Source organism: Hipposideros armiger, unplaced genomic scaffold (genome assembly GCF_001890085.2).
Source record: "Hipposideros armiger isolate ML-2016 unplaced genomic scaffold, ASM189008v1 scaffold_400, whole genome shotgun sequence".
NCBI classification, from domain to species: Eukaryota; Metazoa; Chordata; class Mammalia; order Chiroptera; family Hipposideridae; genus Hipposideros; species Hipposideros armiger.
The window spans coordinates 225,219-240,543 of NW_017731750.1; the positions used below are offsets into that span (position 1 = coordinate 225,219).

The 15,325-nt window shown below is 39.4% G+C and overlaps 1 protein-coding gene across 3 annotated transcripts in view; it reads left to right on the forward strand.

The window, feature by feature from the left end:
* Positions 1–15,325, forward strand: part of LOC109393965 (S-adenosyl-L-methionine-dependent tRNA 4-demethylwyosine synthase-like) — a 225,135-nt gene that overhangs the window by 61,802 nt on the left and 148,008 nt on the right. For all 3 annotated transcript variants that reach the window (XM_019663723.1, XM_019663725.1, XM_019663724.1), the window contains 2 exons: positions 2,268–2,320; positions 8,740–8,858. In XM_019663723.1, coding sequence (XP_019519268.1) covers positions 2,268–2,320; positions 8,740–8,858 — 172 coding nt within the window. The remainder of the gene's footprint in view (positions 1–2,267; positions 2,321–8,739; positions 8,859–15,325) is intronic.

Below are 15,325 nucleotides of genomic sequence, written 5' to 3' on the forward strand. Positions count from 1 at the left end.
TAATGTAGGTAATTTCTGTTTCAGTTTTGGTTACTGGATTATTTTCCTTATTTTTGATCATGTTTTCCTATGTGTACATACATGCTTGGTAATCTGATTGAAGGCTAGATCTAATTTTACCTTGTTGGGTGGTAAATATTTTTGTATTTCTATAAATTTTCTTGAGCCTTGTTCTGGGACTAAGAGATGTTACTTGGAAACAGTTTTGAGCATCTTAATCTATTATGACTTGTTAGGTGAGACCAGAGCCAGCTGAGTATATAGCTGAGTATATATTATTTCCCACTATTGAGGCAAAACACTTCTTTGTACTCTGCCTTGTGAATCTTTTCCTGTCTGATGGGTAGGAACAGACAGACAGTTCCAGCCAGCTTTGAGTGCCAGGCATACGTCTAATCCTTTCAGATGGTTCTTTCCCATTCGAGGGTAGCTTTCTCTCACATGTGCACTAAGCAGTACTCAGGGAAATACTTATAGGAATCCTCTGCAGACTCTTGAGTTTAGTTCCTGTGTATTAGGTTGTTGGAAAAGTCATGACGTATTTTTTTTCTATGTTTTTTGTTGCAAAAATGCGTCATGACTTTTCTGACAGCCCAATAGCTTTGGTCTCTCTGGTACTCAATCCTGTGAACTCTTATACATGGGCTCCTCAGACCCTCATTTTCATGTCCTCAACTCAGGGAGAACACCAGGCTTTATATGGGTTGCCTCTCCCATCTGCAGAGCCTGGAAACTTTCAAGGCAGTGAGTGTGAGTAATAGGAGGGCTCACCTTGTTTGGTTCCCATCTCTCTTGGATCACCATCCTTTGTTGCCTGATGTTTCATGTCTTGAAAACTGTTGTTCAATATGTTTTCTCCATTTTTTGGTTTTTCAGGTGGGAGAGTAATGTTGTTACTCCATCTTGGTTAGAGGCAGAATTCTGCACCATCATTTTCAGCAACTGTATACTGTTGGCTTATCTTGGTGTGTGGTCAGCTACAGGCTTCTCCTTCCTGCACTGTGTGGTTTCTTTCATTCCTACCTAAATACAAAATTTTGTAGAACCCTATGTATCTTGGGAGAGAATGCTATAAAGAACTAATACAAGAGAATGTGATTTCTGTCATAGTGATATGAACAAAGCACACAATGTAGGAATCCTAAAGAAGAACTAGAATTTTCTCTGGGAATCTTTTAAATGTTTCTTCTGTATCTGAGATTAGCTATTCAGTTGGACTCAGTTCATCTTCAGCTAGATAAGCAGTACTTTGTTTATTTATATGCAGGATATTTACATAAATGTGGAAGAGGAGAAAAGACAAAGCCCTGTAATGTTGCCACTAGCGACTTGGAATCCAAATAGACATTGTTCCATTAATCATCACACTGAATGTAGATGTTTCACCAGCCCCTGATCCACTTATGCCATCATCCAGACTGTATTTCCCTATTTGCTTCATTTGTTTGCAAGTGAAGAGTCTTTTTGTGCAAGAGACAAAGATAATTATGGCTTATTACTTGCAGCCCCATGAAAAGCTTTATTAATGCTTCCTGAAATCAGAGCATTCTACTTGTTTGCTCTACTATTTTGTTAAAAAAAGGAAATATGATTGCTTTGGCATGGCTTTTCCATGCTTTTCATGTCTTATGTGACAAAAAATTTAAATGGTAGGTTGTAGAGTAGTGCTGAGATTCATGTTAGGTTGTAGTTCCTAGAATTTGATTTTCCCACTTTTTTGGGGGGAGCAGCAGTATTTCTTTATTTTAATCTGTTGCCCTGATTCTTCCATTTTTTTTCAAAGATTACTGATGAGAGTTCCTCAGTCATCCATTCGAAACTTACTATTACTTGCTTTTGCTTTATGGCCCAGCATATGGCTCATTTTTGTAAATGTCCGTGTGTCCTTGAAGAGCACGTGTGTTCTGTAGTTGCTGAGTCAGTGCTGTGTGTCTTTGGTCATGTTTCCGGTGTCTCTCTGAGCTGAGGCTGTACTGAATTTTGGTCTGTGAGATCTGTTAGATGCTGAGAGGTGCTGAAATAAATCTCTCTCCTATGATTTTAAATTAGCCTCTTGTTTCTTTATGTATTTTCAGTGTGTATTATTACATGTATACCCATTTTAAATTGTTTTATCATTCTGGTGAATTAAACTTTTAATGATTTTCCACTGGGTTGTTTCCTACCATTATTTAAGCAAAGAAAAATGATTTTGCTAGTTTCATAAGCACGTTCTGATATGAGGCTTTGAATCAGTTCTATTTTGTGTTCCCTGTTTTTCCATTCAGGTTATCAGTTGATTGGGAGCCACTCTGGGGTGAAGCTTTGCAGGTGGACAAAGGTATTTGTTTTTATGCACCTTTTGTATGGTTATTCTATACAGTCAATGAATTTTACCATTTTAAAGGTATTTAATTTACTAAAATGTAATGATTTTGAATGAATTTGTTAAATGAGTTCAGGAAATTTTGATGGATGTAGAAAAAACCTTACCTACCACTTGAATTTAAGGTATAGACTATTTTCCTTACCTCATAAGTTTACTCTTTCTAGTCAATACCCCTTCTCCCACAGCCAGACAACAGTTGTTCCAGTTGCTCGCTGTATTTTAGTTTTTCCTGTTCTAGAATTTCATATGAATGGAATCATATAATGTGTAGTTTTTTGCAAGGGACTTCTTTTTTTTTTTTTTTAATTGGGAAATTGGGGGAGGGGAACAGTGTTGGGGAATTGGGGAAGAGGACCAGCCAAGTTGTTGTTCTTCAATCTTAGTTATGGAGGGTGCCAGTCGCCATCTGGCTGCCTGTTGGCAGCTCGTGGCCTCTAAGCTCAAGGTGCTGTGTTCAATCTTAGTTGTGGATGGGCGTAGCCACCATCCCACGCGGGAGTCGAACCAGCAGCCTTGTTGTTAAGAGCGCACGCTCTATCTTAAGCCATCTGGGCGGCAGCTCAGCTCAAGGTGCCGAGTTCAGTCTTAGTTGCGGGTGCGTGTAGCCTACCATCAAACAGGCAATCTTGTTGTTATACCAGCTGAGCCATCCTGCCGCCTGTTGGCAGCTCAGCAATAGCTCAGCTTGGGCGCAGTGTCACTGGCCCATGTGGGAATTGAACTGGCGGCCCTGTTGCTCAGAGCTTGTGCTCTTAAGCCAACTCTTTATTTATTTTTTTTTTAGCTGAGCCATCCTGCCACCTGCTGGCAGCTCAGCGGCAACTCAGCTCGGGCCGGGAATTGAACTGCTGTTGGTCAGAGCTCGCACTCTTGAGTGAGCTCTTAACCAACTGAGCCTCTCAGCCAGCCCTGCAAGGGACTTCTTAAACTCAGCATAATGTTTCTGAGATATATCAGTAATTCATTCCTTTTTATTGCTGAGTACTATTCAATAGTATGAATATACCACAGTTTTTAATCTGTTGATAGACATTTGGGTTGCGTTTCAGGTTTTGGCTATTATGAATAAAACTGCTATGAACATTCTTGTACAATGCTTTTTTGTTAACATATGTTTTAATTTCCTTGGGTACATACCTAGGGTTGGAATCACTAGATATACAGAGGGTGCCAAAAAAATGTATACACATTTTAATAAAGGAAAAAAACTATTAAAATTGTAATACTCAATATATACGAATAACAAAAGATGAATACAACTCATGTTTGACTTCTGCAATTACAAGAGGTGCTACCAAAGTGGTTACCATCAGCATCCAGACAACCTCTGATTATGGCGAACTACTGCTTGAGCAACGTTGACCAAAGTGTCCACTTGTATACATTCGGCACCCTGGCATATTTAACTTGATGAGAAACTCCCAATTGGCTTTCAGTGTGGTACTATTTTATTTTATTTTTTAAAAGATTTTATTGGGGAATTGGGGGAGAGAACAGCTTTGGGGAATCAGGGAAGGGGAACAGACAAGTTGCTATCCTTTGTTCTTCAATCTAGTTGGGGAAGACGTCGCTTCACTGGCCCACGTTGGTATTATCATTGCACTCTTCCCGGGTGAGGCATTCGCTCACTGGCCATTGGACGGCTGCTCATGGTGGCTCACGAAAGCGCATGCTAGCTGCCGGCCAGCCCCACTACAGCCTACGCCATTGCCGGCGACTCACGGCAGCCCAGCTCCGGGTTGAGCTGTTTGTTCACCATCTTAGCTGTAGAGCACGTGGTGTCACTGGCCCTCTTGTGGGATCCAAACTGGGGCCCTGCTGCTCAGAGCTGGCATCCCAAGTCAACTCCTAACCAACGCGCCACTTGGCCAGCCCTTATTTTCTGTAGTCTTGATGCTCTGGCTTTTGGGGGCCTTATAGACCTGTGGAGAAACTGCCCCTCCCAGGGCATGCTAATTCCTAAAGATAACTACATCTTGCCTTGAGCTCATCTTTCATATGTAAACCAACCAGTTCTTAATGTGTAGCTAATAGCTACCTCCTATGTAAATCACACACACTGAGCCAGTATCTTCCCTGCCTTAAATCATCCCAAGGCCAGGAACCTGACAACAGAGACAGCCCTATAAGCAAAGCCCCCAGGAATTAGTTACACTAGCCAGTCCTAGCTGTGTACCTGGCTTTGCCTTGCCTTTCTGGGGGAAATGTCCCAAAAGGCTCTGACCTAGGCTTTCCCCCGGCTCCTCTCTCTGCCGCCTGAACAGACCTGGTGCTCCTCTGTCACCTTGTGTGGCACGGTGTGCCGCCTTCCCTTGGGAAATGTAAGTAATAATATTCTTTCAGTGGCATCGGCCTCTCCATTGTTGGTACTCAGCCACCGCCATTAATGAGAATCCCATGGGTACAAATAAGATAGCATTTTAATAGCTTTATTGAGATACAATTTACACATACAATTCACCTGTTTAAAGTGTATAGTCCAGTGGTTTTTAGTATGTTCACAGGGCTGTGTAAACATGATCACAATTTGATTTTAGAACATTTTGGTCCCTTCTAAAAGAACTTATGGGCCCATCAACAGTCAATCCTCATTCTCCCTCTTCCCCTCAACCTTAAGGATCCAATAATAAGACCGGGGGGGGGGGGGATTGTAATTGTGGCACTGTATCTTCTCTTGAGATTTGGACTTGTGGTATAATTTGATTTAACAAGTTTAATTTAGCTTGTCTCGTTTTGAAAGCTTTCTTTTCTTTGTCTCCTTTTGGCCAAACCTTAATGACTCTGTTTACTATACATTTACTATGCAGACCAGTTTCAATGTTTCTATTTACTTCGGCCTTGCATGCCTAACCTGGTGACTTGGGAGAAGTTTTACATTTGTATGGGATCCATTCCTGGCTCCAACTTAAATCTGTATAACATATGCAAAGGTTGTTATAACCAGTTTAACTGCACCTCCCCCCACCCCAATAGACAAAGCCAAACACAGTAGAAGATTCTGCTACAGGCCAAAGCAATGTACATCCTAGATAGAAAATATAAAACTTCAGATGAAACAAAGACTCGGGGCAGCAGTTTCCAGCAGACTCTGCCCAGCCGACCCTCCTCTTTAGTAAATCATCCTTCTGTATTTCTGCCGACTCATGATCTGCGAGCGAGCAGCCACAACTATTAATTTACTTACTGTCTAAATATGCCTAATCTGGACATTTCATATAAGTGGAATCATACAGTATGTGGCCTTTTGTGTCTGGCTTCAGTTGTGATATTAAAAAGTGTGATTTAAAATACTATACAATGGGGCCGGCCGAGTGGCTCAGTTGGTTAAGAGCTCGCTCAAGAGTGTGAGCTCTGAGCAACAGTGGTTTGATGCCCGGCCTGAGCTGAGTTGCCGCTGAGCTGCCAACAGGTAGCAGGATGGCTCAGCTAAAAAAAAAAAAAAAAAGAAATTCCTTAGAGGAAGGATATAGCCTTTCTAACAAATCGTGCTGGGGCAATTAAATATCCATAGGCGCAAACAACCCAATAACAATAAATGCTAAAAGTATATACACAAAAGGGTCATCTTAAATTTTACACCTTATATAAAAATTAACTCAAAATGAATAATGAACTTTAAACTGTAAAAGTATAAAACTTTTAGAAAAAAGTTTTTTGAAGAAAAGCATGCCATGCCTCTTCTTACATGTCTCTTGTCCCTTGATCCTTTTGGCCCTTCATTATTCACTTTGGACGTGACCCCTCTGGGAAGCTTTCACTGGTCCTGCAAGTCTGGCTGGATTGGTCATCTCTCCCATTGGCTCCAGTAACCCATGATGGATATTTGTTTTTCCTCTGCCTGCTTAGCCTGAGTCTTTACGTTTGGAGAATACCCTGTTAAATGGGCTTTGTTTGGAGCCAGGGTCCACTGCCTGCTCCAGAAGCCAAGGAGGACAGATACTGCTTCTTGGTACCATGCCCTGGCAACCTGGTGTCACCTGGTGTCACCTAGGATAGTCACTCTCCTCAGCCAGAGAGTCTGAGTTGGGAGTGAGCAATAGAAGGACTGTGACACGGAGAACTCCTTTGTGTGCCCTTGGTGGCAGCATCTGGTTTTCAGGAGTGGTGCTGATGATGGTATCTAGGGAGTGGTGGTATCTGTAGGGGATGGATTCTCAGAGATTGAGTGGTGGTCCTTCAGTCAATCTTCCGTCCTTCCTTTTAGAAATTCTATGAGCTATGAGAGACTTTTAACAAATCCCTTTTCTGTTTCACTTGAGCCAGTTTCTTCTGCTTGCAATAGAATCTTGATTCAGTCACTCTGTCCTAGTGCTGCCGTTCTGCCTGCTGGCTGTTTCCTGTACACCAGATTGTGGGTGGAGCCTTGTCTTACTCCTCACATGCATTCCGCACAGCATGTTGGAGGTGCATTAACTTCTCCGTACATGATGGGTTCGTGCAGGTCTGCAGCTTCCTCCACTGGCATGACATTTAGTGGGAATTCTTCTCTGGCATTTGGTGGACTTTTAGTTTTCAATGCTATTTACAAGTTTTGAATGTTTTCTTTGCTTTCCTGAATATTTTATTGGAAATTTGAAAGAGAGTTTGTAAACACGGCTATCCTGAAAAATATTTTTCTTCCTTCACTTTTTTTTTCTTGATGCAAGTACATTTGACCCTTGAACCATGCGGGGATTTGGCTTGCTGACCCTGGAAGTTGAAAATTGGGAACAGACAAGTTGCTGTCGTTTTGTTCTTCGGTCTAGTTGTGGAAGATGTTGCTTCACTGGCCCATGTTGGTATTATCATTGTGCTCTTCCCGGGTGAGGCAGATCGGTCGCTGGTCTCTGGACGGCTGCTCACAGTGGCTCTTGGCAGCTCACACCGCCTGCCAGCTGCTCATGCTGGCTGCCAGCCACACATGGTAGCTTACGGTAGCCCAGCTCCAGGTTTGCCATCTTAGCTGTAGAGGGCAGAGTCACTGGCCCCCATGTGGGATTCCAGGGCCCTACTACTCAGAGCTGGCATCCCAAGCCAGCTCTTAACCAACGTGCCACTCTGCCGGCCCTTAACTTTTGGTTCCCCAAAAATTTAACTGATAGTCTACTGTTGACCCAAAGTCTATCCAATAGCACAAATAGGTGATTAACACATATTTTGTATGTTACATGTATTATATACTTTATTCTTATAACAAAGTAAGCTATAGAAAACAAAATGTTTTTAAGAAAATCTTAAGGAAGAGAAAATACATGTGCAGTATTTATTGAAAAAAAATTCACATGTAAGTGGACCCGTGCATTTCAAACCGATTTTGTTCAAGGGTCAACTGTACTAAGTGAGATGAATGGGAGACTCCTTCTATCAGGACAAAAAAATAAAACTTCCTAATCAACTGACATAGTCATCAAGCTGGTAGATTTTATATATAATTTTCTTCCATTGTAGACAGCATTATAATATTGTGTACTGTACACACACACACACACACACACACACACACACACACATATATATATATGTATAAAGGCTCCCTAATTGTGTCTACTTGTTTGTTGTTGTTGTTGTTAATTCCGTCATATTTTAGTTACTCATCTGTCTTGGATGGCTTGCTATGTTTTGCTCCTCTGCTTGGAACCTCTTTAGTACCCTCCCCCTTTAATCCACTCTTATGAACCAAGTCATTATGACTTTGTGTAACTTCCTCACATGTTTCACTTTTACTGAAATCGGGCCCATCTTACAAAGAGCTTCTGGACAACCCTCTCTGATGATACTACATAAAACTGGATGTTATCTTGTGACTCCAACCCTAATGAATCTGCGGTATTTCTTCAAAGTACTCTTTCTTACTGCTGTAGTTTTACCACTCACATGTTAAGTAGTTTTTTTTTAATAATCTGTTTCTTATATACAAGATGCTTGTCTCCTCAACAGTCTCAATATGTTCAAATTCTGCTGCTCAGGTGACACAGTCTGTGCTCCAGGATGATTTCCTATCCACCCTCCCTATTCAAAGCAGAGATGCCTTTTCTTCCATGGGGCTGCTGCCTGCATTTTCCGGAGACTCGTCTATCCCTTGGCATTATATATTATTGAACTGATATTATTTGAGACAGTTGGATGGATTTAAAACTGAAAATATCAGTGGTCCTCCTGTAAGGCTTTTCAGATTTAATGAATCTTGGGTTTATTTCATTGGGTTTTAGAAAATGCAAATCACTATGGAAACACTGTAATGCTATAGTGTTGGTTTTCTGTATGGTGCAGACCCCAGTAGGGGTATTTATGGTTATAAAATACATGGTTTATTCTTAACAATGATGCCGTGGTGTTTTGTTCTGTGCTTTGAGGATTTTATTCAAATTATCATTTGTTTTTTGCTTTCATAGTCGATGCTCCGAGGGAGAGGAGGTTGCTATAAACATACATTCTATGGCATTGAAAGCCATCGTTGCATGGAAACCACCCCAAGCTTAGCATGTGCAAATAAATGTGTCTTCTGTTGGCGGTAAGTAAAAATGAATGGCCATGGTGACCAAATACGTAATGCTCTGTAATCATCAACTTCTGCCCAACACTACACTCAAACGGACCTAAAGCCTTTTTGTTTCTGTAATTAATCCCCTTTTCCATTCCTAATATTATATGTTTATGCCTTTGGTTGTTATTTTTGACCTGCTTTATCAGGGGCTTGTCAAGTTTCTTAGTCTTTTTGAGCAACTCGATTTTAGCTTTGTAAACGCTCTCCATTATATCTTTATTTTCTTGTTCACCAATCTACCACTATTGTTTTTGTTTCTCTATTCTTTTTCTAACTTAAATTGGGCCATTATCTCATTAATATTCAATCTTCTGTAAATCTTTCATTGTAAATTTCCCTCTAAGTATTTTTTTAGCTACAGTCCATAGATTTTGATTAGTTAATTATTCAATTGTAAATATTTTCTAATTTCCATTATGACTTCTTTGTATCATGGGTCAAGGAAATATTTAAAAAATTACACATAGGTTAGATTTTGGGGGTTATATTTTTGTTATTAATGTTCAACCAAATTGTTTTATTGTTACATGGTTTGTACTTGATTTCTAATACAAATTATTTAAAATTTATTGAGAAGTGCTATATGCTTAGTATATGGTCAGGTTTTAAAAACCCATTATATGCTCATGAAAAGAGTATATATTTTTAAATTGTTGGGTAGTAAAACATCAATAAAATCTATTCTGTATTACTGTTTATTTGTTTTATCATTATTTCATAGTCCTTATTTGGTAGTCCTATTTATAATGTTTTCTGCCTTAAAGTGTATGTTTTCTGATAGTAATAGAACTATATTAGATTTCTTCTGGTTACTAACACTTGCTAGCTCTTTCTTTTTCCTTCCTTTATGTAACTTCAACTTTCATGAGTCATATTTTAGGTGTGTTTCTTATAAACAAATGTTTGGCTGGATCAGTTTTTAAAAATCAACTTTATTGAAGTTTTATTTACATACAATGAAATGCACCTGTTAAAATGCACAGCTCAGTGAGTTTTGGTAGATGTGTCTACCTGTGTGACTATGACCACCATCAAGATATAGCACATTTTCATTTCCCTAGAGGTGCCCCAGTGTCCCCCTCCCAGTCATTTTTTCTCATCTCACCCCAGCCCGAGGCACACTGATTTGCTTTTTGGCAGTATCTATTAGTTTGCTTGTTCTATAGACTTGTGTAAAAATGCATCATTCAGTACACATTTTTATGTCTGGTTTCTTTTCCCCATTAAAATGTTTTTGGGATTCATCCATGTTGTTAGGTATATCAGTAGTTTGTACCTTTCTGTTGAATGGTTTTACGACCATTCGTTTATCTATGTACTGCTAGTTGAATATCTGAGTTGTTTCCAGATTTTGACTGGAGTATGAATAAAGGTGCTGTGAACGTTATATCTTTTATAGACAAATATTTTCATTTCTCTTGGATAAATACCTGTGCATAGAATTGCTGGATTTTTAAAAACCCATTTGGACAATCTGTCTTTTAACTGGTAAGTTTAGTTGGTCTTATTTGTAGTGATTATTGATATTAATAAATATTGATAAATTATTGATAAATATTTATTTTTATTCTTTTATTTGTGCTTTCAGTTTACCTTGCTTTTCTACGCTTTTTTCTTTACGTTTTTTTCTATATAAGACTACTGTCATGCTAAGGTATCAGTTTGGGTGTTTTGTTGGAGGCTTTTCAGGGTTTCTTGCTAGATATACAAGCCCTGGGTGTTGTCTTTAAGCTGGCTATAGTCCATTACATGTACAATTGAATGTTTTAAGTAAGTAGGGAATATTTCAGTGAAAGAAAATCCCTAAATTACAGAAATCTTTTTGCATGTGTGCTTGCTACTAATCGATTTTCCTCCTTCACTGACAACTGCTTACTCTTCAACTTCTCAGTTCTCTACGACTGACCCATGTCTCATCGCAGCTTGTTTGTGTTGTGATCAGTAATGACTTCCTTACTAACAAATCTAGTACAAGTGAATTAATTCTCATCTTAGTTGAACTCTAGCAAAGCATGCTAGAAAATAAGGATTTCTCCTCCTATTGGATTCAGATACACCAGCCTCTTCTAGTTTTTCCCCCCAACGCTTTGACAGTTTTTCAGTTTTCCTGTTAACTCTTTGGCTCATGGCTTGCCTGATGACTTCTCTTTGATTCTGTCCTGGCTTTCTTTTATTGCTCTACATGATGAAGGTAGGAGTAGTAAACCATCTCCAGTGCTTCAGTGACTGCTTGTAATTTGACACCTCACATTCTTCTCTAGCCTCAGTCTCCCATCTGAGTTTTCATCCTGTTTGCAATTACCTGTTGGATATATTCTCTCAGGTGATCCATGGGTTCTTTAAGCCCAGTTTGTCCACAGTGGAATTTATTACACTCTCTGATAACTTCTGCCTATTTTGATTATGGCATCATTAGCTATCCAGTGGCTTAGGCTGAAAATATCTTCTCTTTTTCTCTAACTCACTGGATTCATTTGTATACCTAATTCTATTGACTGTATTTTAGATACTCATTATTTCACCCTTTAACAACCAAAATAATTTAGTACTTTCTAGTCTGTGTCATCCCTTAATTTATCTTTCATATTAAATGTAAGATCTATAATTCTTTTTTTTTTTTTGAAAGATTTTACTGGGGAATTGGGGAAGGGGAACAGCCAAGTTGTTGTTCTTCAATCTTAGTTGTGGAGGGCGCTGCTAGCTCAGCTCCAGTCCAGTCGCCATCCGGCTGCCCATTGGTAGCTCGCGGCCGCTCAGCTCAAGGTGCCGTGTTCAATCTTAGTTGCGGGTGGGCATAGCCCACCATCCCATGTGGTAGTTAAACTGGAAACCTTGTTGCTAAGAGTGCACTCTCTAACCGCTGAGCCATCTGGCTGCCTGTCGGCTGCTCAGGGCAGCTCAGCTCAAGGTGCTATGTTCAATCTTAGTTGCAGGTGGTCGTAGCCCACCATTCCATGCGGGAGTCCAACCAGCAACCTTGTTGTTAGGAGCACCAGCTGAGCCATCCTACCACCTTTTGGCAGCTCAGTGGCAGCTCAGCTTGGGCACAGCTCACTGGCCCATGTGGGAATCGAACCAGCAACCATGAGGCTCAGAGCTCGCACTCTTAACCAGTTGAGCCACTTGGCCGGCCCTATAATTCTTTTTTTAAAATGTTTTTTAATTTCATGGATTGTAAAACTAATCCATGCTTATTGTAGAACATTTCACAAAATACCAGAAAGTTTAAAGAAAAGCAACTATCTATAATTTTAGTTTCCAGACAAATTATTGTTTTTAAAAAAAAATTTTTATTGGGTAACAGTGTGTTTTTTCCAGGACCCATCAGCTCCAGGTCAAGTCATTGTCTTTCAGTCTAGCTGTGGAGGGCGCAGCTCAACTCCAAGTCCAGTTGCCATTTTTAGTCTAGTTGAGGGGGGTGCAGCCCACCATCCCATGGAGGAGTGGAACTGGCAACCTTGTTAAGAGCACACGCTCTAACCAACTGAGCCATCCGACCACCCACCAGCAGCTCAGTTGAAGTTGTTGTCTTCAATCTAGTTGCGGAGGGCGCAGCTCACTGGCTCGTGGGGAAGTGAACGGACAACCCTGTTCAGAGCACACGCTATAACCAACTAAGCCACCTGGCCGCCCCCCAGACAAATCATTGTTAATATTCTCAAGTATTTGCTTTCTGTGTTTTTTCTGTCTTTCCTCCTTTTTTGTTTGTTTGATATAAAGACTCTTGCTCTGTCATGAAAATCTTACAGGCACAAACTTTTTGTTTTGAAATAATTTTTGTTTACCTCTTTCCCCGCCTCACCTCCGAGCCTAGCTCTCAGTCTAGTTGTGGAGAACGCTGCTCACTGGCCCATGTTGGTATTGTGATCGTTGTGCTTCTCCCTGGCTGAGGCAGTCAGTTGCTGGCCTTTGGCTGGCTGCTTACAGCAGATCACGGCAGCTCACTCTGGCTGCCGGCTACTCACGCCGGCTACTGGCCATGGCTCATGGCAGCCCTCGGCAGCTCACTCTGGCCACTCACGGCAGCCCAGGTCCAGGTCGAGCTGTTGTTCACAATCTTAGCTGTAGAGGGCGTAGCTTACTGGTGCAGCTTGTTGGCCCATGTGGGAATTGAACCAGCAGCCCTGTTGTTTAGAGCTTGTGCTCTTATCAAATGAGCTATCCAGCTGCCTGAAATAGTTTTTGACTTACAGAAGAGTTAAAAAGAAGTAGAGTTCCTGTACATTCTTTATTCAACTTTTCCTAATGTTAAGACATTACTTAACCATGGGACAAATCAAAACCAAGAAATTAACATTGATTCATTACTGCCAATTAAACTTCAAACTATTTGAATTTCATTGATTTTCCCGCTAATGTTCTTTTCTTTCAAGATCCAATTCCGGGTCCCATATCACATTTAGTTTCATGTCTCTAGTTTTCTCCAGCCTGCCACAATTCTTTAGTTTGTTTTTTTTTTGTCTTTCATGACCTTGACACTTTTGAAGAGTACTTGGTCAGGTTTTTGTAGAATGTCCCTCAGTTTGGTTTTGTCTAATGTTTTGTTATAGTTAGAGTGAAGTTATGGATTTTTGGGAAGAATACCATAGAAATATGTGACATCAGCATGTCGTATTACTGGTGATGTTAACCTTTATCATTTGATTAAGATAGTGTCTGTCAGGCTTTTACGTGTAAAGTCACACTTCAAAAATTATTTTCCCTTTGTTATTAATAAATAGTTTGGGGAGGGGTACTTTGAGGCTATGCAAATGTGGCACTTCTTTTTAAACTTTTGCCCATTAAATTTTTAATTCGTCGGTGTATCTTGCCTGCATCAATTACTACTTTGGGTTTTTTATTTCCTTACTTTTTTATACTTAATAATTGGAATTTTTCTGTAAGGAAGAGTCACTTCTCCTTTACTTATTAATAAATTATTTACTTAAATTAGTTTGGACTCATAGATATTTATTCCTTTGATTATAATCCAGTACTATTGATTTTATTGCTCATTTTTTCCAGCCTTGGCTATTGGGAGCTCTTTTGGATTGGCTCCTGTATTGTTTATTTCTTTCTTTTAAAAAAAAATGTCTGCTTATGACTCCAGAGGGTCTCCTGACTCATCTTGTGTTTTCTTTGCCCAGCCCTGGAATCAACCATTTCTCTAAGGAACCATAGTTTCTTTTATTGAAGAATGGTATTTAGTATCCAAAATTTGGATGCTTGTATGCTCATTTCTATTGGGGTGTTAGTGCATCGAGGCCCTCTCAGATAGAAGTAGGAAGTACATGTATGTATGTGTCTCTATCCATGTGTATTAAAATACAAACCCCACAACCATGAGTTTTTACTGATACCTCCAACTCCAGTTATCACCATAAAGCTCATTTGAGCCTTCTCGTTGCTTATTTACAACTTTTTCATTTGACAGTGAGAAACCTGGCCTGGCTAGCCAGATCTATAACATATTAATTTCAACCCTAGTAGATGCATGTGAAGGACTTGCAGAATTGCTAACTGATAACCTTGGTGAGAAAAGATTTATCTCTTCTTATGATGTCTTTGTCTGGCTTTGGTATCAGGCGCTGTTCATTTCATAGAATAAGTTAGGAATATGTCCCTGCTCTTTTATTTTTTGGAAGAGTTTGAAAAGGACTGGTGTTAATCTTTAAATGATTAGTGGACTTTACCAGTGAAACCTGTTACTGGGCTTTTCTTTGCAGGGTGGTTTTAATTACTGATTCAATTATTTTACTTGTTAGAGGTTTGTTTAGATTTTCTAATTCTGTGCAAGCAGTTTGACAGTGTACGATTGTTCATAGTGTTTTCATAATACTCTTTATTTCTGTAAGGTTGGTAGTAATATCCCCAGTTTCATTACTAATTTTACTAATTTTAGGTGTTTTTTTTTCTTAATTTAGGTAAAGATTTTTGTTAGTTTTGTTGATCTTTGCCAGAACCAACTTTTGGTTTCATTGATTTTTCTCTAATGTGTTTCTATTCTCAATTTTATTTATTTTTACTCTTATCTTTATTATAACCTTCTTTTTGCTGCCTTGAGCTCAGTTTGCTCTTATTTTTCTAGATTTTTATGGTGTACAGTTGCGTTATTGATTTAAGGTTTTCGTTGTTTTTTTTTTTTTTAATGTCGGTGTTTGTAGTTGTAAATTTCTCTTTGAGCAATGCTTTAGCCACATTCGGTAACTTTTGATATACTATATTTTTGTTTTCATCTCTAAATATTTTATAATTTCCCCTTGTGAGTTCTTCTCTGATCTATTGTTGTTTAAAAGTATGTTGTTAAATTTTCACATATTTGTTAATTTTCTGGTTTTCTTTCTCTTCATTTCTACATTCATTCCATTGTGGTTGAAGATGACACTTTATATGATTTCAGTCTTTTTAAATTTATTGAGACTTGTTTTATAGCCTAACATATGGTCTGTCCTGGA